General features: G+C 38.9%; 3 protein-coding genes across 7 annotated transcripts in view; all 3 read left to right on the forward strand.

Annotated features, from left to right (window-relative positions):
• Positions 1-401: 401 nt before the first annotated feature.
• Positions 402-7,368, forward strand: LOC142945153 (uncharacterized). Its single transcript, XM_076086558.1, has 5 exons — positions 402-877; positions 2,749-2,806; positions 3,960-4,556; positions 4,638-4,757; positions 5,921-7,368. Exons 2-5 carry the CDS (start codon positions 2,793-2,795, stop codon positions 6,930-6,932), a joined length of 1,743 nt encoding a protein of 580 aa, XP_075942673.1. The 5' UTR covers positions 402-877; positions 2,749-2,792; the 3' UTR covers positions 6,933-7,368.
• Positions 7,369-8,804: 1,436 nt separating this feature from the next.
• LOC142945156 (apolipoprotein L1-like) lies at positions 8,805-15,973 on the forward strand. Of its 3 annotated transcripts, none has more exons than XM_076086565.1 (5): positions 8,805-9,450; positions 11,303-11,365; positions 12,269-12,739; positions 12,820-12,939; positions 14,514-15,973. In XM_076086565.1, exons 2-5 carry the CDS (start codon positions 11,352-11,354, stop codon positions 15,538-15,540), a joined length of 1,632 nt encoding a protein of 543 aa, XP_075942680.1. In that variant the 5' UTR covers positions 8,805-9,450; positions 11,303-11,351; the 3' UTR covers positions 15,541-15,973. The 3 variants fall into 3 exon arrangements, with proteins under 3 accessions (XP_075942680.1, XP_075942679.1, XP_075942681.1); XM_076086564.1 differs by having other exon boundaries at positions 8,805-9,443; positions 11,301-11,365; XM_076086566.1 differs by lacking the exon at positions 11,303-11,365 and having other exon boundaries at positions 9,445-9,450.
• A 1,916-nt stretch (positions 15,974-17,889) lies between these two features.
• The window catches only part of LOC142945155 (uncharacterized), a 42,372-nt gene continuing 38,211 nt past the window's right edge, over positions 17,890-22,050 (forward strand). The window contains exons 1-4 of one of the 3 annotated variants that reach the window (XM_076086563.1): positions 17,890-18,063; positions 19,928-19,992; positions 21,080-21,381; positions 21,484-21,603. In XM_076086563.1, the coding sequence (XP_075942678.1) occupies positions 18,000-18,063; positions 19,928-19,992; positions 21,080-21,381; positions 21,484-21,603 (551 nt within the window). In that variant the 5' untranslated portion in view covers positions 17,890-17,999. Of the gene's footprint in view, positions 18,071-19,927; positions 19,993-20,910; positions 21,382-21,483; positions 21,604-22,050 lie in introns of all 3 variants that reach the window. The other 2 variants (XM_076086561.1, XM_076086562.1) reach the window with 2 other exon arrangements.

Consider the following 22,050-nt stretch of genomic DNA (forward strand, 5'->3'; position numbering starts at 1 on the left):
CAGCTTCATTTAATGGGGAATAGAAAACATTTCCCCCTCTCCTGGAGGTGGTGACATTATCAACTCACTGCTCCGCAGAGAGGCGTGTTGCATTCACACTTTTAACACAGAGCAGCTCTTCGACCTGAATGAAGAACTGAATTTGTCATGTTTACTCAAATGTATTACACTTGATGGATGCAGTACTTGTATTTCCTGTACTTCTATCTTTGTTACTTGTTTCCTGAAACTTTCCAGACATTCTCAGGGTGGCTGCTCTTCTTTCCCGTGCATCAGTGAAGCTAACGCCATGAGAGAAGCTAAGAGGAACAAACAGGTGAAAGAGAAGATGTAATGGTAAAATATGTATTAGCATCATGGAAGGTTTTTAAAGAACATAGTGTGACATCTTGGTATAATGGAGAAGTAAAAACAGGCCCTGCAAGACACAGATGTCAGCACCTAAAGACCTGTTTTCTTAACTGAAGACATGTTCACATACTCTGTTTCTCGGAAGGCTAGTTTAAAACAGGAACATAGAAACCACAACCGACTCACTGAGCTACCTGCATGAACCAGATAAGACCAGACTAGACACTTCCTGCATGGGAGTCATGTGGGGCGGAGGCCTCTGTAGGTATAAAAGAAGGTTGAATGTTGTATTTCGTTGAAGCTCACACCACAGACTGCTGAATGAGTATCTGTGGTGCACTCTTCCCTTGCAAGCAAATAAATGGACAAAGACAACTTTGAATCTTTTGAAGACTTTGTTATTGATTTGTGAACAACTCTCTCTTCTCCCGATTAACATAGAAATCTTCCATCACAAAGACACAGTCAGTCTGTTTGCAGAATAAAAGGCTCCTGATTCAGCCGCCTGCTGCTGATGTTTCAACAGGTAACTACTGTATTATTGTGACTCAGGCTGATAGATACTCACTTCTGTTTTCCATTTCATTTCTGTTTTATTCTGCTTCTAACTGCAAGCTTAAGACAAAAGTGATGCACTATAATGTCTGAATCATGCTACTTATACTTTCCTTATACTTTGTTTTTCCCCTCTCTTCATGTTGCCTTGTCTTCTTTCTTTAAATTATTCCTTCCTTTGTTTCTTACTACTTTCATTTTTTCTTTTTTCTTATCCTTTCATTCCTGTCTTTGTTCTACATTTTTTTCTATCTTCTTTCTTTGTTACTCTTTCTTTATTCTTTATTCTGTCAATCTTTTCCTTCTTATTCTGTCTTCATATCGCCCAACCCTTCATATTATCCCGGTAACTTTTACTTTCCCTTTAATCATTTTTTTATTTGTTCATCTTGTCTGTCTATCCGTCTCTTTCCTCTCTTCATATTAATGTTTTTATTTCTTTTTCCTTCATTGTTTATTCTTTATTGTCCTAAGTTAATGTTTTTCTTCACGTTTATTTCCTTAGAGATCATTCCTTCTTCATCTTTACGTCATTTTCTCTCTCTTGGTCAGGACTGGTCATTCATTCTCCCTCATCAAACCTGAAACTTGCCTTTTATTTTCTGACAGTTTATTACAATATTTTAAATTGTTGCCTGATCTGAGATCTGTTAGTGAGCATGGAGTCAGTGTCATAGCTGTGAGGAGTGAACTGAGATCAGCTGAGAGAAAACATACAGATTCTGGACGCCCTGTTGCCATAGAAAGGGCACTAAGCCCACCTCACTGCCTATAGCTTGTATACACACCGCTGTGCACGCGGTGTCTTAACATGACCAGGGACATCAGCAGTGCTGTCATATGGGTCATCTAATGAAGGTTTATAGCTGCTTCAGTCAGCCCTCTGCTCTGTTTCATTCAACTTTAACAGCAGTGTTTGATCCATCAGCCTACATCTATCTAAATGAAGCCATTTCAAGAATTATTATTTATTACTTTATAATTTCACATACAAACAAAAATAGAAAAGTTTAGATTTAAAGATTCTCGCCCTATACACCACTGGGTGGTGCTGTTACACAAGACTTCTGATAAGTGAACTGAACCCTGATGGCACCATTAAAGATGATTTTGCATTAGGAGCACCTACCTTTTATTTTATATTACATTTCACTTTTTCTAAAAAGAATTACACCAAAAGACGCTGCAAAGCCACATTTAACTCACAGTATTGTGAGTGATTAAACATCTGTTAAGGTTAAAATAGAGCACAGCAACTCTGAAGATTTGTACCACTCTTAGATTTTCTAAGTAATCAAAGCTGCGTGTTGTCCTGCTCAAACAGCGCGTGCAGCAGTGCGGGGCAGTTTCAACAGGATGTCGGGACAGGATTGTACTAAAGTACAGTATTTGAATACCACTGTTCCCATATTAACTCTCTGCTAGAAAGGCAACTTTCCCTTCACAGTCACTTAAATCATTGCTTTCGGTCACATCAAGTTTACATTTCCGACATGAAGGCAGCATCAGGAAATCAGCTGGTGCGCTGCTGCTGATAACGTGATTCTCGCGTGATCTCGTGACATCACGAGAATCAAACTGGTACTTTAAGTTATACTGACTTCCCTGTTTCAGCGTGTTGAATAAACAAAACTCAGCTGACGGCCGAGCCGTGAATGAATGTGTGTTGTTGTTCGGTTCAACCTGGTGATGTGGAGAAACGAAAACGAAACCGAACAGCTTTCGACGTTTTGTCAAGAAAACTCCCGACGGATCAGATGCTGATGTTTAACTGATTCAGTCAACAGATGAGTTGGTGGTCTCTAGACAAGTAAAAGATCTGTTTATATTTTAACCACGCAGGTAATAAAATGAGGACCTGAAGACGACATACCAAGAAGAGAAACATGTCTGCTGCAAGGTAAAGAGTTTAAATCTTTGAGCTACTTTTGCACAGAAAAAGACAGAAAAGCCTGTAGAACAGCAAAGTGTCAAATACATGTGTATGTGTATTATTAGGAGACAGATGTGTGAATGCCTGAAACCCCCAAAGGCCACACAATAGGGTATAAAGATGTTAAATACATTTCAGTGTTTTTTTTAGTGTTGCATAAATGTAGAAAAGTAATGTTGCATGTAGTGAAATGATCACCTCTTAGCTTTTGGTATGTCATCAATCACTGTACAATCATTTCACTGTTCAAAATAGATTATTGTAACTTATTGTGCTCAAAAGAATAAGTAGAATATTGTTTAAAACGTTTTCTGAAAACAGGAAGTCATTAAACGCATTGATAAACGATTTGTGCTCTGGAAAGTATTCTTTCCTCTTTTCCATCCGATCATCTCACGACCCCTCAGGTGTATAAGTGGGTCTTTTTAGTCATTAATAAATACAACATGCATACTTATTGTGTTATATAGTTTATGGTGAATCCAGTATTCTCCCTTTTACCTTTTTTGTTTGTAGTTTACTTTGTTGAGGTTGTGTTTGTCTGTCTCTTTGTAGTCGTTTTGTTGACTTTTTGCATTTTCTGTAGTTATTTGTCTTTTTTGCTGCTGTTTATTTTGTCTCTGCATATCTTTTGTAGTCGTTCTGTTCTCTTTGTAGTTGTTTTATTGTCTTTTTGCATCTCTGTGGTTGCTTTTTGTCTCTTTGTAGTCATTAAGTTCATGTTGTAGTCGTTTTGTGGTCTTTTTGTGTAGTTTTGTCTCTTTGTAGCTGTTTTGTGTCTCTGAATCTCTTTGTAGTCATTTAGCTCATGTTGTAGTCTTTTTGTGTAGTTATTGTTTTGTGTCTCTGAATCTCTTTGTAGTTATTTAGTGTATCTTTGAGGTCATTTAGTGTCTCTTTGTAGTTGTTTGGTGTCTCTTTCAGTGATGTTGTGCGGGTGAAGCAACTCTCAGTGCTGCTGTCGGTTCAAACACTGCAGCTCAACTTCAGTATTTAGTTCACTCTGGAGATGAAGAGTGGCTGTCTGACTCCTGTCCAAAGCTTCCTGCAGCTCAACAGCAACAGTTTAGTTTGAATTAGTTTTGAACTTTCACAAACTGGAAGATGTTTTGTGTTTCAGAAAGGAACTTCAGGAGGCCTTGTGCTGCTACATCGGGGATACCCTCATCTACATCGACACAGTGAGAGAATTCTGTGAGAGGAGCCAAAAATGGAAGCTTGGGAGGAAGACAGAGTTGCTCATGATGATGGACATCAAAGACAGGGCTGACAACATTGACCTAACCTTTGACCATGTCAAAAAGTCAGAGAAAAAATGTAAGGCCTTTTCTGAATACATGACGAGCAAGGCAACCCAGGTGACTGCAGACAGCAGGCGTGCAGAGCTGGAGACGGAGCTGGCTGCTGTGCTGGAGGACACTCTGGGAGGTCTGCAGAAGCTCGACTGCTTCCTGGATGCAGTGGAGAATCTGGCAGTCACCTCAGTCCATGTGTTCACGGTGGAGAACCCGGTGTTACATCTGCCAGAAGGGATCAGACCTGAAGATGTTGAGCTTGTCATCACTGCTGCACGGATAATCTGCCCTGTCCTCCTCAAGTTTAAAAGAGATGCAAGTGTCTTCTTCCTTCCCAAACTTCAGAATGTGGAAGTGCTGTCATATCAGCTGAACGAATACATTCAGACCACCCAGAACATCTGTGGGACGTTAGAGAAAAGGTAAAGAGACATTTCAAAATAATATGCACATTTCTGCAAAATAAACATCTATTATAAAAAATGTATGTGTGTCTTGTACAGCTCCCTCTGTGACTTTTGCATAGAGATGAACGACGAAACCCTGGTGGACCTCGATGTGGATTTGTCTGAAGATGACGTACAAATGATGCTTTGTCACATTAATGAGCTTGATGAAATCAGGTAAGCGTTAATAATGTGTGGTTCTTTTTTACCCACATGTCAACACAGATGTGCAAGGTGTGGTGATTGAGTGATGTAAATGCATACTGCAGGAAAGACATACAGTACAAAATGATTTTCTTCCTTACTTGTTTACGTTCCTACTCTGCGTGAATGTTTTATCTCCAAGAATTTCATTCAGCAGCAGTAGAATACACATTTAACTGTTTTCTGTGGTAATTGGACAAGTGCAAGAGAACATTGTGATTGTTGTTATGGTGACAACACAAGTTAGTGACGTGTTTGCCAGACGGATGGCTTGCTAGTTAGCTAGGTAGGCTAGCTTATCCTTCTCTGGCATGGGGCGGAAGCACTGTTGGACCCAGCTCTGCCGCTGGCCACTAGCCCTCTTTTCAGCTCATTTTCTGTAACCAGTGTCTCATTGTAGCATGGTGGAATTAGCTCACTAACTAAGTAGCTGTCCACTAGTTAGCTTGCTAATTCCACTATGCTTTAATACTACACTGGTTACAGAAAATGAGCTGAACAGAGTTGTAGCGGTAGCAGTGTGCTTTCCAACGCTGTGACAAGACTGTGTGGATGAAGCATTAAGTTGTTAAATTATACTCACTTACTCTCTACACTTCATAATGTTGCTATTTCACTGCTAAGTCAGTTTAGTTAATACAGAAGTAAGCCTGCTACAACTGTCTCAATGGCAACGTTGCACATAAACATGGTCGCCACTCTGACTGTCCTGTTACGTTCATTTGAATGGAAATGTTAGTTCTACTCCTATTTTATTTCTGCGTGGCAAACCTTCGAGGCTACCTAGCTAGCATCAACATAGTTATGTGAGAACATTTTTATAATTCATCACTTAAATGACAAAACAGGTTTTGCATGATTTGTATAAGGACAGAGAAATTAAAGAATAGTTGGGTTCTGGTTCTTGTCCAGCAGGAGTTAACACCTCATTATAATTTCTCATTTATTTCATGAGATTGTAGCCACTTCTTCTTATTTCTTCATGTTGATTTTATTGATTATTTTCGCCTCGTAATGTTTGTTCCAAAAAGAACCAGATCCTAAATCAAATTTTTTTCACACTGAATTATAAACTTAACTTTTGAGATGAGTCATCTTATTTAGTCTTTCTTAATTTCTTCTTTTCTCTTCATCAGAATGAACGAGAACTTCCGGACGGTGTTTTTGTTTCAGGGAGAACATTCTAGCTTCATGACTGAGTTCGAAAAGCGACATCCCAGGATGTTGGATTCTCTAAAAGACCTGGAGGAGAATGCTGTTCAGCTAGACAGGATGAACAAGGGGGCAAAGATCTCCAGTGTGGCAGGCAGCTCAGTGGGGGCAGCTGGAGGTGTGCTTTCCATCATTGGTTTGGCATTAATTCCTGTAACAGCTGGAGTGTCTCTAGCTCTGACAATGACTGGGGTGGGGATGGGAATTACCAGCGGAGTCAACAGTGCGGTCACCACTGCCACAGAGATTGGTGTAAACTGTAAACATCAAAAGAAAGCCAGTGAGATCTTCCAGAGCTTCATGGAGGATGTGCAGATTCTCCAGGATTGTCTGGAAGAGGTCCCCAAAAGGGAAACAAACCCGATAGATGTGGCTCTGGGAGTAGGCAAGGTGCTTTGTAAAGCTGGTGCTATTGGAAAAGGTATTGATTCGCTTGTTGATGCTGCCTCAGCTATTAAGGTGTTAAAAAGTGAAGAGCTGGCTGTAAGTGCTGGCAAAGTGGCCGTGCAGGAAGGGAAAGCGTTACGTAACGTGCCCAGGGTGGCGGCAGATATCCCCGATATTGGTCAGGCAGCAGTCAAAGGGCCTCTTGCCCTCTCCAAGTCGGCCAGGGCCGGGCTCATCGGGCTCAATGCTCTCTTCATTGGCATGGATGTCTTCTTCATCTGTAAAGACAGCATCAGTCTGGCCAAAGGCAGCGAGACTGAAGTCTCACAGTTCATCAGAGCCAGAGCCACACTTTGGTGCTCAGAGATGGACTCATGGCAGAAGATCTATGACTTCCTGAGCAAAGGTCTGCTGACATCAGAGGAAAACAAAGCTTTCCTGGAGACGCCATTTTATCCAGAGAAGGAAATGAAGAAACGCAGAGAAACGGGAATGAAAATTCCATTTGATGAAGTGGATGAAAAAGAAGAAATAGATGAGAAACACTAACAGTCATGTGTAATACAGTAGTGCTCAGTGAACAGAGACGATTACCAACTTGAAATTCATCTTCCAGCTCACTGCATCAACCATCATCAAAATGTATCTTTAAGTTAAGATAAGATAAGATAAGATAATCCTTTATTAGTCCCGCAATAAGGAATTCTTAATTGGCTGTACTTCTCATGACATAAATCAATTTATATGAACCTTTTGCTAAACCTGTAAAAAGGATTGACTCATTATTGTGTGTGTTATTTAGCACTCTACCTGATGATAAACACTACTATATGAATATAATTACTATTTAAATTCCAGAGTTGCAATTACTGTAAAATTTAATTAGAGAAAAATATCCAAATGATATTCTGTACAATCTGTATGCTCTTCTTTTCATGTATGTATAATTCAATCTGCACATTTTTCTTGCACAAATAAATAAGAATTTGAAAATGAAGTGTATTTCTGTTACAACAAAAACCGTATGAATTAATATTATTATAAAAATACTTTAAAATGTAACAGACACATCTGACCAAGTATCCCTCCACGTGCCGGCATTCTTTATCAATACAGACAAACGCTAAGTACTAATACTTAATATTATCATATACTATTACTACTATAGTCTGCTGTTATAGCAGATGGTATATTACTCTACAACTAAACTAAGTGCTGACTTGGCAGCTAATAATCACATCATTGGTTCTCTTTGTTTGAGATGACACTGCAGTATTAAAGTAATTTAAGTGCAACACTGGTCATGGATACTGCAGGTTTGTCACTTGTCTTGTGATTTTTACTTAAATTGGTTAATTCTGTTATTTATGTCCTTGTGCTGCTGCAACGTCACAATACAGACTTGATAAATAACGTGTTTAAATCAAAAATACCTTGAAGTATTCTCTAGTATGTCTAACATGAACCATTATAAGGCTTCTGATGATGCTGCCGGTCCCTCCCGGTGGCCTTTATGAGGTGCGACTGGAGCTTCCTGATGCTGTGGATAACGCAGACACTGACCTTGACACAGATGTTGAACTAAGAAGAGCAAAGAAGAAATGTAAGTTGTTTCAGTATGTTATCAGGAAGTTGATGCAGAATGATGTCTAATATATTGCTGATGTCAGCAGCTTTAAAACCTTGACTGGTGTTTTCACTGGACTCACTGGGAGAAGTGAAGAATCCACTCTGCAGCTCTCTGGTTGTTCTCTGCAGAGTTCTGCTGCTAAAACAAAAACTATTTGAAGCGTTTGGATGATGAGGCGGACGCTTATGGCTCTGAATTTGGTTATCGTTGATGCCGATGGACATTATCTTAACATAGTCTATGAGAGAGATTCATTTTATATTTTGGTATTTCCTGCTGCTAACTGTTAGATATTGTTTGTATAATTCCATTTAATCATTTTACAAGTCAATTTGTAATTGCATCTTTTTTTTGCATTCAATGTTTATATTCTAAATGTACTGGAGTAATATGTATGTTTTCGCTGCAATGTTCAAAATGTTGTACTTCATGTTTGTGTCTGTGCTGCATGACTTCCACCACCAGGTAGCGCCTTTAACTAAGCCTAGTCTACTTTGAGTCAGAAATAGCCGAAGTAGAACAAATACTTTTCTGTGTTTATTCATTGCAGTTTGTAGTCGTAAGTTCAGCAGCTGAGAAAACATACTGGAGAACTAAAGTGAATTAGTGTTTTATTGGAAGACGAGAGTCCCAAAATAGAAATATGCAGCAAATGTAATCCGACATTCTAGGATTATAAATCTCTAATGCAGATATCAGATGAAACTTTGACACAGACTAAAGTTCCATTTAACCTGACACCTCTAGAAATGCCAGTTATGTTTGTAGAAATAAACAATCAGTACATAAGCCATTCCAGCTCTTCTGTGCATAGTAGCAGGTTACTTTTGACTGTTTATTTGGCCTTTTTGTTTGCAGGATAATTATTCAGTGAGAACTCACTTTCTGCTTTTACTTTTTTAAATTTTGGTCAATATACTTTTTTAAAAATGAGATTATTTTTCAGTGGTTTACTGAAACTGGAGGTTGGAAGTTGCACTTGAGTGCGTTTGCATGATTCAGCAAATGTGGCACCAGACAATTTACCACAACATCAAGAAGAAGAGCTTCTCACGACATGAGAGACCAGACGACTAAAGACGATAAAAGTGATCTCAGAGTTCATCTCTGTAGTGTTCAGTAAATGCTGTTCCACATGTTTGTTAAACAATAACCCGGTTGAATAAAATTCTGCCTCACCTTGAATAAACTAAAGAAAAAGGTGTCTGAGTGGTTCATATGTGGATTAAGACAAAAGCGAAAGCAAAACCAAATTTAACGGAGAATTGCACGCATTGAAGTGCGGTCACGCAAGGTTCTTTCCCCAGTGCTATTTAATAGTATTTCAGAGTGGCAACGGATTTTTTTTTATACTTTTTGTCTCCACATGAAATATCTGAAGCCACAAGCAGTAGTAGACAGCGTACCAAGTGGGGACAAACAGACGTCGGAGTTAAGGTAAAGTGTGAATATTTTTACTGCTGCCAAGACTCCAGATTCTTTTCACAGCAAAGCCTAAAATATTAGTAGACGGTGTATCCGATTATCTAATTAAATGCATGTATCTTATTTAACACCTCACTGGCACCTCATCATTCTAGGATTGTATTTTTTACTGCAGGCAAACACGAGAAGCTGTTATCAAAGATTGAGATGTAGCGCACAAACAACCACCGAATGAGCCTTGAGGCAAGAACATTCCAGTAAACCAAATAAGTGACAAACTGTGAAAATAACGATAATACATTTTATTTATATAGCGCTTTAAAAGGTACTCGAAGACACTTTACACGATAAAAACATAAACAATATAAGCAATTACAATATAAACAAGATAATGTTCTATATCCTATCTTAACGAAATTAAATGAAGAATTAATTAAATGATTGAGCAACTGTGGGACTTCCTCTTACAGACAGACAAAGAAATAATTAGAAACCAAACGGATATTAGATTAAAAAAATACAGAGCAGAAAATGAAAGTAGTGAAAGATGTATCCGCCCCAATTTACCACAACACCAAGAAGAAGAGTTTCTCATGACATGAGAAACTGGAGACATACCAGACGACTAAAGACGAAGAAAGTGATCTCAGAGTTCATCTCTGTAGTGTTCAGTAAATGCTGTTACACATGTTTGTTAAACAATAACCCAGTTGAATACAATTCTGCCTCACCTTGAATAAGTTAAAGAGAGAGGTGGGTGTGGTTCATATTAAGAGATGAAAGCAAAACCAAACTTAACCCTTGTGTTGTCTTCACTTTCTGTATACACTACTTGTCCTAAGGGTCAAAAATGACCCGCCTTCACTAAACCCCTAAAATAAAACAGCTTGATTGCATTTTAAATCCCAAATCTATTTTGCATGAAGAAACAACCTGTCATTCATCACAAACTTTGTGAATATCTAAGTTTTTCCTCTTCACAGTGCAGAAAGACTGTGTTTAATCAGTGGAATCCACTTCTCCCAGACCTCTCTTATGGCCGCAAGTTTGTCTGTCACACGCCTTGCAGGTCTTGACTCACGATTATCAAATCGTATCGTTTTTGATAAAGTATGAAAGACTTTCAGTGACATCATTGCACGGAAAATCGCCCTTCCACTCTCTGCATCCCAAAGACTGCAGCCTCGCCTCGGGACCTATACACACCTGCTAAGAATAGCAGCCCGAGCAGGTCAATCTCATCCATCCATTTCCAGTTGTCTGGGGGTGCTGTCATCTGCTGCACCTCTATAGTCTCTGACTGCATTCCCCATTAGTAAACAATGCTTTCAGGAAATGTTTATTCTCTCTGATCTTGTTTGTATTTTGTCTGTGAACTTCAGCCAGGTGTGGGGTCGTGGAGGGGACATGCTGCATATTCGCGAGAAAGTTTTTGTTTTCCCTGAGTTCAATCAGTAGCACACATAATCTCAATTTCTTGTGTGTGTGTGTGTGTGTGTGTGTGTGTGTGTGTGTGTGTGTGTGTGTGTGTGTGTTCTGGTGTGTTTTTTATGGTTTCTGTAGTATGAAAATGATTTTATAACTACCGGGTCAAAAATGACCCCTAAGACAAGATGTGTACACTGTTGGTGTACAGCTTTTATGGAAATATGAACAAAGGCAATGTTTAACTTTTTGTCATGTTGGGGTCATTCTAGGAAAAGTCATTGAATTTCAAGTTGAAAAAAGATCATTAAAGGGGTTTCCTATGCTGTTAAACATAGTGACGGGTCATTTTTGACCCCTATTAACGGAGTGAATTGCACAGATTGAAGTTTGGTCTCACAAGGTTATTCACTCTTTTTTTCACATTTTGTCTCCACAGGTAATATCTGAAGCCAGTTGTAGACATCGTACCAAGCGGAGACAAACAGATGTCGGACTTAAGGTAAAGTTTGAATATTTTTGCTGCTGCTAAGACTCCAGATTCTTTTCACAGCAAAGCCTAAAATATTAGCAGCCTATAATAAGATAAAGTTATGTTTACAATAAGGTCTGATGTTTTCAGCTTGTAAAGATTTAGTTTTTCTGTGTGTATATATATTTTTTTATATTTACCTCAAAACCTCTGGTTTTTGTGTTTGTTGCATTGTGATGGGTCAAATGTGGTCGTCTCTCCCTGTCTCATGTGTTTACCATTAATAGGCCTGAAAGAGGTTAATATATTTAAAAAAAATACATGCAAAATTGGAAGATTTAGTGGTTTTATCTACTTTCCACACATACACATACCTTTTTATGAGAGCTTTGATTCAGTCAAAATCAAATGCTTACTAAAGATTTTTTTATTTGTTATATGACACATACATACATTTACATACATGAAGTGGTTTTATTTGAGGGGCACAAAAATATTAACTTTGTGTAAATGATGACTTAATATTCATCATGAGCCATTTGGCACTTAATGCAGATAAAATAGAAATTATTATTTAATCATAATAATCACTTTATGAACTATTATCTTGCAGTCGGTTCTCAAGTACCTAACTAGTAACAAAAAGCCTCCTTGCTGATGTAACTATTTGATCTTTTTCATACCCTCCCTCATGGGCGGATTATGAGACAATATGGCCCTTCTACATAGGAGCAAGACACACGGACTTCATGATTGTTTAGCCTATTTTTGTTGTTGTGTTGATGTTTCTTTGTGGTCATTTTGAGTCTCTTCCTGTTTGATAGCATTTTGTATGTGAAGGCCAGTGAGGCCCATTCAGTAATCCATCTGCCCTCCTTTAAATAAAAAGACCCTCCCCCAGTCCCCTAACTGAGATTAGTCTCCATGTTACAGAGAGAACCTGCAGAGGGCTTTGTCCCAGTACGTCAAAGATACCCTCAGCCATATTGACACAGTGAGAGGATTCTGTGAGAGTCTCTCTACATGGACGGATGCAAGGAAGACAGAGCGGACAAAGATGACAGAAGTCACCGATCAACAAAAACTGGCTGCTGTGCTGAAGGACACTCTGGGAGGTCTGGAGAAGCTCGACTGCTTCCTGGATGCAGTGGAGAAGCTGGCGGTCACCTCACTCCATGTGTTCACGGTGGAGAACCCGGTGTTACATCTGCCAGAAGGGATCAGACCTGAAGATGTTCAGCTTGTCATCACTGCTGCACGTATAATCTGCCCTCACCTCCTCGAGTTTAAAAGAGATGCAAGTGTCTTCTTCCTTCCCAAACTTCAGAATGTGGAAGTGCTGTCATTTCAGCTGAACGAATACATTAAGACCACCCAGAACATCTGTGGGACGTTAGAGAAAAGGTAAAGAGACATTTCAAAATAATATGCACATTTTGCAAAATAGACATCTGTTTGAAATAATTAATGTGTGTCTTGTACAGCTCCCTCAGTGACTTTTGCATAGAGATGAACGACGAAACCCTGGTGGACCTCGATGTGGATTTGTCTGAAGATGACGTACAAATTATGCTTTGTCACATTAATGAGCTTGATGAAATCAGGTAAGCGTTAATAATGTGTGGTTCTTTTTTACCCACATGTCAACACAGATGTGCAAGGTGTGGTGATTGAGTGATGTAAATGCATACTGCAGGAAAGACATACAGTACAAAATGATTTGTATTATTATTACTTGTTTCCATTCCCACTCGGCGTGAATGTTTTATCTCCAAGAATTTCATTCAGATATTCATTGTCTCCAGAGGATGAATCCTAATGACTATGATGATCCTCTGACTTTTGCTTTAGAGCCCCGTAAGGTCCAAATTAATCAATTTATTTTGTCCAATAGGTTTGTTTGACTAAATCACTGCAAAACTAATGCCGTTCCCATCAACTTCAGCTATACGTTTTGTTTAGCTCTCATTGGCAAATGTTAGCATGCTATCATGCTTACCTAACAAATAGAAATAGAGCGGCAGTAGAATAGACATTTAACTGTTTTATGTGGTAATTGGACAAGTACAAGAGAACATTGTGATTGTTGTTATGGTGACAACACAAGTTAGTAAAATGTTGTCGCAGCTGCCGGGAAGAGAGAGGATGCAGCTCCGGAGACGGATGGCTGGCTAGTTAGCTAGGTAGGCTAGCTTATCCTTCTCTGGCATGGGGCGGAATCACTGTTGGACCCAGCTCTGCCGCTGGCCACTAGCCCTCTTTTCAGCTCATTTTCTGTAACCAGTGTCTCATTGTAGCATGGTGGAATTAGCTCACTAACTAAGTAGCTGTCCGCTAGTTAGCTTGCTAATTCCACTATGCTTTAATACTACACTGGTTACAGAAAATGAGCTGAACAGAGTTGTAGCGGTAGCAGTGTGCTTACCAATGCCGTGACAAGACTGTGTGGATGAAGCATTAAGTTGTTAAATTATACTCACTCTCTACACTTCATAACGTTGCTATTTCACTGCTAAGTCAGTTTAGTTAATACAGAAGTAAGCCTGCTACAACTGTCTCAATGGCAACGTTGCACATAAACATGGTCGCCACTCTGACTGTCCTGTTACGTTCATTTGAATGGGAATGTCCGTTCTACTCTTATTTTATTTCTGCGTGGCAAACCTTCGAGGCTACCTAGCTAGCATCAACATAGTCATTATGAGAATATTAGCTTGCTGACGTTCGCGTTCAGCACATTTAAGTTATTTATTCAACTCAAAATATTTATTGTCATATGCACAACAATGCAAAGAAGCAGTGGTTGGCAATGGAAATCTAAAATAGCAGGCTTCCTCCAACAGTGCTAATACAAATATGCATTCAAAGAAAATGATGCAAATAAGAAAGTAAAACAAGAAAAACACAAAGTCGAATAGGAGCTTGAGAAAACAGCAGCTTTACTGTACACTCAATTTACTGAAACTAAGGAAAATTAGAGGCAAAATGGTTATAATTCATCACTTAAATGACAAATAACTGATTTTCCATGATTTATATAAGGACTCAGAAATGAAAGGATAGCTGGGTTATGGTTCTTGTCCAGCAGGAGTTAACGCCTCATTATAATTTGTCATTTATTTCATGAGATGTGTCATCTTATTTAGTCTTTCTTAATTTCTTCTTTTCTCTTTATCAGAATGAACCAGAACTTCCGGATGGTGTTTTTGTTTCAGGGAGAACATTCTAGCTTCATGACTGAGTTCAAAGAGCGACATCCCAGGATGTTGGATTCTCTAAAAGACCTGGAGGAGAATGCTGTTCAGCTAGACAGGATGAATTTTGGGGCAAAGATCTCCAGTGTGGCAGGCAGCTCAGTGGGGGCAGCTGGAGGTGTGCTTTCCATCATTGGTTTGGCATTAATTCCTGTAACAGCTGGAGCGTCTCTAGCTCTGACAATGACTGGGGTGGGGATGGGAATTACCAGCGGAGTCAACAGTGTGGTCACCACTGCCACAGAGATTGGCGTGAACCGTAAACATCAAAAGAAAGCCAGTGAGATCTTCCAGAGCTTCATGGAGGATGTGCAGAGTCTCCAGGATTGTCTGGAAGAGGTCACCAAAATGGAAACAAACCCGATAGATGTGGCTCTGGGAGTAGGCAAGGTGCTTTGTAAAGCTGGTGCTATTGGAAAAGGTATTGATTCACTTGTTGATGCTGCCTCAGCTATTAAGATGTTAAAGAGTGAAGAGCTGGCTGTAAGTGCTGGCAAAGTGGCCGTGCAGGAAGGGAAAGCGTTACGTAACGTGCCCAGGGTGGTGGCAGATATCCCCGATATTGGTCAGGCAGCAGTCAAAGGGCCTCTTGCCCTCTCCAAGTCGGCCAGGGCCGGGCTCATCGGGCTCAATGCTCTCTTCATTGGCATGGATATCTTCTTTATCGTTAAAGACAGCATCAATCTGGCCAAAGGCAGCGAGACTGAAGTCTCACAGTTCATCAGAGCCAGAGCCACACTTTGGTGCTCAGAGATGGACTCATGGCAGAAGATCTATGACTTCCTGAGCAAAGGTCTGCTGACATCAGAGGAAAACAAAGCTTTCCTGGAGACGCCATTTTACCCAGAGAAGGAAATGAAGAAACGCAGAGAAACGGGAATGAAAATTCTATTTGATGAAGTGGATGAAAAAGAAGAAATAGATGAGGATCCGCCGTGTGTAATACAGTAGTGCTCAGTGAACAGAGACGATTACCAACTTGAAATTCATCTTCCAGCTCACTGCATCAACCATCATCAAAATGTATCTTTAAGTTAAGATAAGATAAGATAAGATAAGATAAGATAATCCTTTATTAGTCCCGCAGTAAGGAATTGTTAATTGGCTGTACTTCTCATGACATAAATCAATTTATATGAACCTTTTGCTAAACCTGTAAAAAGGATTGACTCATTATTGTGTGTGTTATTTAGCACTCTACCTGATGATAAACACTACTATATGAATATAATTACTATTTAAATTCTAGAGTTGCAATTACTGTAAAATTTAATTAGAGAAAAATATCCAAATGATATTCTGTACAATCTGTATGCTCTTCTTTTCATGTATGTATAATTCAATCTGCACATTTTTCTTGCACAAATAAATAAGAATTTGAAAATTAAGTGTATTTCTGTTACAACAAAAACCGTATGAATTAATATTATTATAAAAAATACTTTCAAATGTAACAGACACAACTGACCAAGTATCCCTCCACGTGCCGGCATTCTTTATCAATACAGACAAACGCTAAGTACTAATACTTAATATTATCATATACTATTACTACTATAGTCTGCTGTTATAGCAGATGGTATATTACTCTACAACTAAACTAAGTGCTGACTTGGCAGCTAATAATCACATCATTGGTTCTCTTTGATTGAGACGACACTGCAGTATTAAAGTAATTTAAGTGCAACACTGGTCATGGATACTGCAGGTTTATTGCTTGTCTTGTGATTTTTACTTAAATTGGTTAATTCTGTTATTTATGTCCTTGTGCTGCTGCAACGTCACAATACAGACTTGATAAATAACGTGTTTAAATCAAAAATACCTGAAGTATTCTCTAGTATGTCTAACATGAACCATTATAAGGCTTCTGCTGATGCTGCCGGTCCCTCCCGGTGGCCTTTATGAGGTGCGACTGGAGCTTCCTGATGCTGCAGATAACGCAGACACTGACCTTGACACAGATGTTGAACTAAGAAGAGTGAAGAAGAAATGTAAGTTGTTTCAGTATGTTATCAGGAAGTTGATGCAGAATGATGTCTAATATATTGCTGATGTCAGCAGCTTTAAAACCTTGACTGGTGTTTTCACTGGAGTCACTGGGAGAAGAGAAGAATCCACTCTGCAGCTCTCTGGTTGTTCTCTGCAGAGTTCTGCTGCTAAAACAAAAACTATTTGAAGCGTTTGGATGATGAGGCGGACGCTTATGGCTCTGAATTTGGTTATCGTTGATGCCGATGGACATTATCTTAACATAGTCTATGAGAGAGATTGATTTTATATTTTGGTATTTCCTGCTGCTAACTGTTAGATATTGTTTGTAAGGGACCAAACTTTTTTGGTATAATTCCATTTAATCAGCTTACAAGTCAATTTGTAATTGCATCTTTTTTTTGCATTCAATGTTTATATTCTAAATGTACTGGAGTAATATGTATGTTTTCGCTGCAATGTTCAAAATGTTGTACTTCATGTTTGTGTCTGTGCTGCATGACTTCCACCACCAGGTAGCGCCTTTAACTAAGCCGTGTCTACTTTGAGTCAGAAGTAGCCGAAGTAGAACAAATACTTTTCTGTGTTTATTCATTGCAGTTTGTAGTCGTAAATTCAGCAGCTGAGAAAACATACTGGAGAACTAAAGTGAATTAGTGTTTTATTGGAAGACGAGAGTCCCAAAATAGAAATATGCAGCAAATGTAATCCGACATTCTAGGATTATAAATCTCTAATGCAGATATCAGATGAAACTTTGACACAGACTAAAGTTTCATTTAACCTGACACCTCTAGAAATGCCAGTTATGTTTGTAGAAATAAACAATCAGTACATAAGCCATTCCAGCTCTTCTGTGCACAGTAGCAGGTTACTTTTGACTGTTTATTTGGCCTTTTTGTTTGCAGGATAATTATTCAGTGAGAACTCACTTTCTGCTTTTACTTTTTTAAATTTTGGTCAATATACTTTTTTAAAAATGAGATTATTTTTCAGTGGTTTACTGAAACTGGAGGTTGGAAGTTGCACTTGAGTGCGTTTGCATGATTCAGCAAATGTGGCACCAGACAATTTACCACAACATCAAGAAGAAGAGCTTCTCACGACATGAGAGACCAGACGACTAAAGACGATAAAAGTGATCTCAGAGTTCATCTCTGTAGTGTTCAATAAATGCTGTTACACATGTTTGTTAAACAATAACCCGGTTGAATAAAATGCTGCCTCACCTTGAATAAACTAAAGAAAAAGGTGTCTGAGTGGTTCATATGTGGATTAAGAGACGAAAGCGAAAGCAAAACCAAATTTAACGGAGAATTGCACGCATTGAAGGGCGGTCACGCAAGGTTCTTTCCCCAGTGCTATTTAATAGTATTTCAGAGTGGCAACGGATTTTTTTTTATACTTTTTGTCTCCACATGAAATATCTGAAGCCACAAGCAGTAGTAGACAGCGTACCAAGTGGGGACAAACAGACGTCGGAGTTAAGGTAAAGTGTGAATATTTTTACTGCTGCCAAGACTCCAGATTATTTTCACAGCAAAGCCTAAAATATTAGTATACGGTGTATCCGATTATCTAATTAAATGCATGTATCTTATTTAACACCTCACTGGCACCTCATCATTCTAGGATTGTATTTTTTACTGCAGACAAACACGAGAAGCTGTTATCAAAGATTGAGATGTAGCGCACAAACAACCACCGAATGAGCCTTGAGGCAAGAACATTCCAGTAAACCAAATGAGTGACAAACTGTGAAAATAACGATAATACATTTTATTTATATAGCGCTTTAAAAGGTACTCGAAGACACTTTACACGATAAAAACATAAACAATATAAGCAATTACAATATAAACAAGATAATGTTCTATATCCTATCTTAACGAAATTAAATCAAGGATTAATTAAATGATTGAGCAACTGTGGGACTTCCTCTTACAGACAGACAAAGAAATACTGAGAAACCAAACAGATATTACATTTAAAAAAATACAGAGCAGAAAATGAAAGTAGTGAAAGATGTATCCGCCCCAATTTACCACAACACCAAGAAGAAGAGTTTCTCATGACATGAGAAGCTGGAGACATACCAGATGACTAAAGACGAAGAAAGTGATCTCAGAGTTCATCTCTGTAGTGTTCAGTAAATGCTGTTACACATGTTTGTTAAACAATAACCCAGTTGAATACAATTCTGCCTCACCTTGAATAAGTTAAAGACAGAGGTGGGTGTGGTTCATATTAAGAGATGAAAGCAAAACCAAACTTAACCCTTGTGTTGTCTTCACTTTCTGTATACACTACTTGTCCTAAGGGTCAAAAATGACCCGCCTTCACTAAACCCCTAAAATAAAACAGCTTGATTGCATTTTAAATCCCAAATCTATTTTGCATGAAGAAACAACCTGTCATTCATCACAAACTTTGTGAATATCTAAGTTTTTCCTCTTCACAGTGCAGAAAGACTGTGTTTAATCAGTGGAATCCACTTCTCCCAGACCTCTCTTATGGCCGCAAGTTTGTCTGTCGCACGCCTTGCAGGTCTTGACTCACGATTATCAAATCGTATCGTTTTTGATAAAGTATGAAAGACTTTCAGTGACATCATTGCACGGAAAATCGTCCTTCCACTCTCTGCATCCCAAAGACTGCAGCCTCGCCTCGGGACCTATACACACCTGCTAAGAATAGCAGCCCGAGCAGGTCAATCTCATCCATCCATTTCCAGTTGTCTGGGGGTGCTGTCATCTGCTGCACCTCTATAGTCTCTGACTGCATTCCCCATTAGTAAACAATGCTTTCAGGAAATGTTTATTCTCTCTGATCTTGTTTGTATTTTGTCTGTGAACTTCAGCCAGGTGTGGGGTCGTGGAGGGGACATGCTGCATATTCGCGAGAAAGTTTTTGTTTTCCCTGAGTTCAATCAGTAGCACACATAATCTCAATTTCTTGTGTGTGTGTGTGTGTGTGTGTGTGTGTGTGTGTGTGTGTGTGTGTGTGTGTGTGTGTGTGTTCTGGTGTGTTTTTTATGGTTTCTGTAGTATGAAAATGATTTTATAACTACCGGGTCAAAAATGACCCCTAAGACAAGATGTGTACACTGTTGGTGTACAGCTTTTATGGAAATATGAACAAAGGCAATGTTTAACCTTTTTTCATGTTGGGGTCATTCTAGGAAAAGTCATTGAATTTCAAGTTGAAAAAAGATCATTAAAGGGGTTTCCTATGCTGTTAAACATAGTGACGGGTCATTTTTGACCCCTATTAACGGAGTGAATTGCACAGATTGAAGTTTGGTCTCACAAGGTTATTCACTCTTTTTTTCACATTTTGTCTCCACAGGTAATATCTGAAGCCAGTTGTAGACATCGTACCAAGCGGAGACAAACAGATGTCGGACTTAAGGTAAAGTTTGAATATTTTTGCTGCTGCTAAGACTCCAGATTCTTTTCACAGCAAAGCCTAAAATATTAGCAGCCTATAATAAGATAAAGTTATGTTTACAATAAGGTCTGATGTTTTCAGCTTGTAAAGATTTAGTTTTTCTGTGTGTGTATATATATTTCTTTATATTTACCTCAAAACCCCTGGTTTTTGTGTTTGTTGCGTTGTGATGGGTGAAATGTGGTCGTCTCTCCCTGTCTCATGTGTTTATCATTAATAGACCTGAAAGAGGTTAATATATTTTAAAAAAATACATGCAAAATTGGAAGGTTTAGAGGTTTTATCTACTTTCCACACATACACATACCTTTTTATGAGAGCTTTGATTCAGTCAAAATCAAATGCTTACTAAAGATTTTTTTATTTGTTATATGACACATACATACATTTACATACATGAAGTGTTTTTATTTGAGGGGCACAAAAATAGCAACTTTGTGTAAATGATGACTTAATATTCATCACGAGCCATTTGGCACTTAATGCAGATAAAATAGAAATAATTATTTAATCATAATAATCACTTTATGAACTATTATCTTGCAGTCAGTTGTCAACTAACTAGTAACAAAAAGCCTCCTTGCTGATGTAACTATTTGATCTTTTTCATACCCTCCCTCATGGGCGGATTATGAGACAATATGTCCCTTCTACATAGGAGCAAGACACATGGACTTCATGATTGTTTAGCCTCATTTTGTTGTTGTGTTGATGTTTCTTTGTGGTCATTTTGAGTCTCTTCCTGTTTGGTATAGTGTCTTTTTGAGTAACATTTTGTATGTGAAGGCTAGTGAGGCCCATTCAGTAATCCATCTGCCCTCCTTTAAACAAAAAGACCCTCCCCCTTTCCCCTAACTGAGATTAGTCTCCATGTTACAGAAAGAACCTGCAGAGGGCTTTGTGCCAGTACATCAAAGATACCCTCAGCCATATTGACACAGTGAGAGGATTCTGTGAGAGTCTCTCTACCTGGAGGAATGCAAGGAAGACAGAGCGGACAAAGATGACAGAAGTCACCAATCAACAAGAGCTGGCTGCTGTGCTGAAGGACACTCTGGGAGGTCTGGAGAAGCTCGACTGCTTCCTGGATGCAATGGAGAAGCTGGCGGTCACCTCCCTTCATGTGTTCACGTTGGAGAACCCGGTGTTACATCTGCCAGAAGGGATCAGACCTGAACATGTTCAGCTTGTCATCACTGCTGCATGGATGATCTGCCCTCTCCTCCTCGAGTTTAAAAGAGATGCAAGTGTCTTCTTCCTTCCCAAACTTCAGAATGTGGAAGTGCTGTCATATCAGCTGAACGAATACATTAAGACCACCCAGAAAATCTGTAAGATGTTAAAGAAAAGGTAAAGAGACATTTCACCAACAACACATTTTGTTTTCATCATTTCATTAAATTAGGATGAAACATCTCCAGTAGAAATTCAAAGCAACCGTGTCTTTCACAGCTTCCTCAGTGACTTTTGCCTGAAGATGAACGTCAAAACCCTGGTGGACCTCGATGTGGATTTGTCAGAAGATGAAATGCAAAGAATGCTTCATCACATTAATCAGCTCAAGAAAATCCGGTAAGCATCTTCCATGTATAGGTTGGTTCTATTCAGGTTTCTCGCCAAAACTACATTTTACAAGATTACATTTTATCACGTTATGATAACATTATAATTTACCTTCGTCCAATACAAATTTTTTTCTGAATGGAGCATGAACGCACCATGAAGTAATGATGAACCTCAGTATGTTATAATAACAGGTGATTACTGTTGCTGCAAACGTTACTCGCTCTCCTCCCTATTCTAGATGAAACCCTTGGAATATAAAAGGGTTCTCAGTAGAACCCCCTGAATGGGTTCTGAAGACCACCATGGACACATTTGAAACATATTTGTGATATGTCCAAAGCAAACATAATCCACAACTAAATACATTTCCCTTAAAACATCAGTCACACCACAGTTTCTTTGTATGGGGAAGTGATTTTTAGGAGACCAGGCTGGTCTGAAAGGGTTCCAGTG

Source organism: Anarhichas minor, unplaced genomic scaffold (assembly GCF_050575085.1).
Source record: "Anarhichas minor isolate MPS153535 unplaced genomic scaffold, ASM5057508v1 ptg000007l, whole genome shotgun sequence".
Classification (NCBI taxonomy): domain Eukaryota; kingdom Metazoa; phylum Chordata; class Actinopteri; order Perciformes; family Anarhichadidae; genus Anarhichas; species Anarhichas minor.

Excerpts from the sequence above, each read along its gene's own strand:
- LOC142945156 (XM_076086565.1), top strand. Across the intron at positions 12,740-12,819 it reads TGTGGGACGTTAGAGAAAAG|CTCCCTCAGTGACTTTTGCA; the intron begins GTAAAGAGACAT and ends TGTCTTGTACAG. Across the intron at positions 12,940-14,513 it reads AATGAGCTTGATGAAATCAG|AATGAACCAGAACTTCCGGA; the intron begins GTAAGCGTTAAT and ends TCTCTTTATCAG.
- LOC142945153 (XM_076086558.1), top strand. Across the intron at positions 4,557-4,637 it reads TGTGGGACGTTAGAGAAAAG|CTCCCTCTGTGACTTTTGCA; the intron begins GTAAAGAGACAT and ends TGTCTTGTACAG. Across the intron at positions 4,758-5,920 it reads AATGAGCTTGATGAAATCAG|AATGAACGAGAACTTCCGGA; the intron begins GTAAGCGTTAAT and ends TCTCTTCATCAG.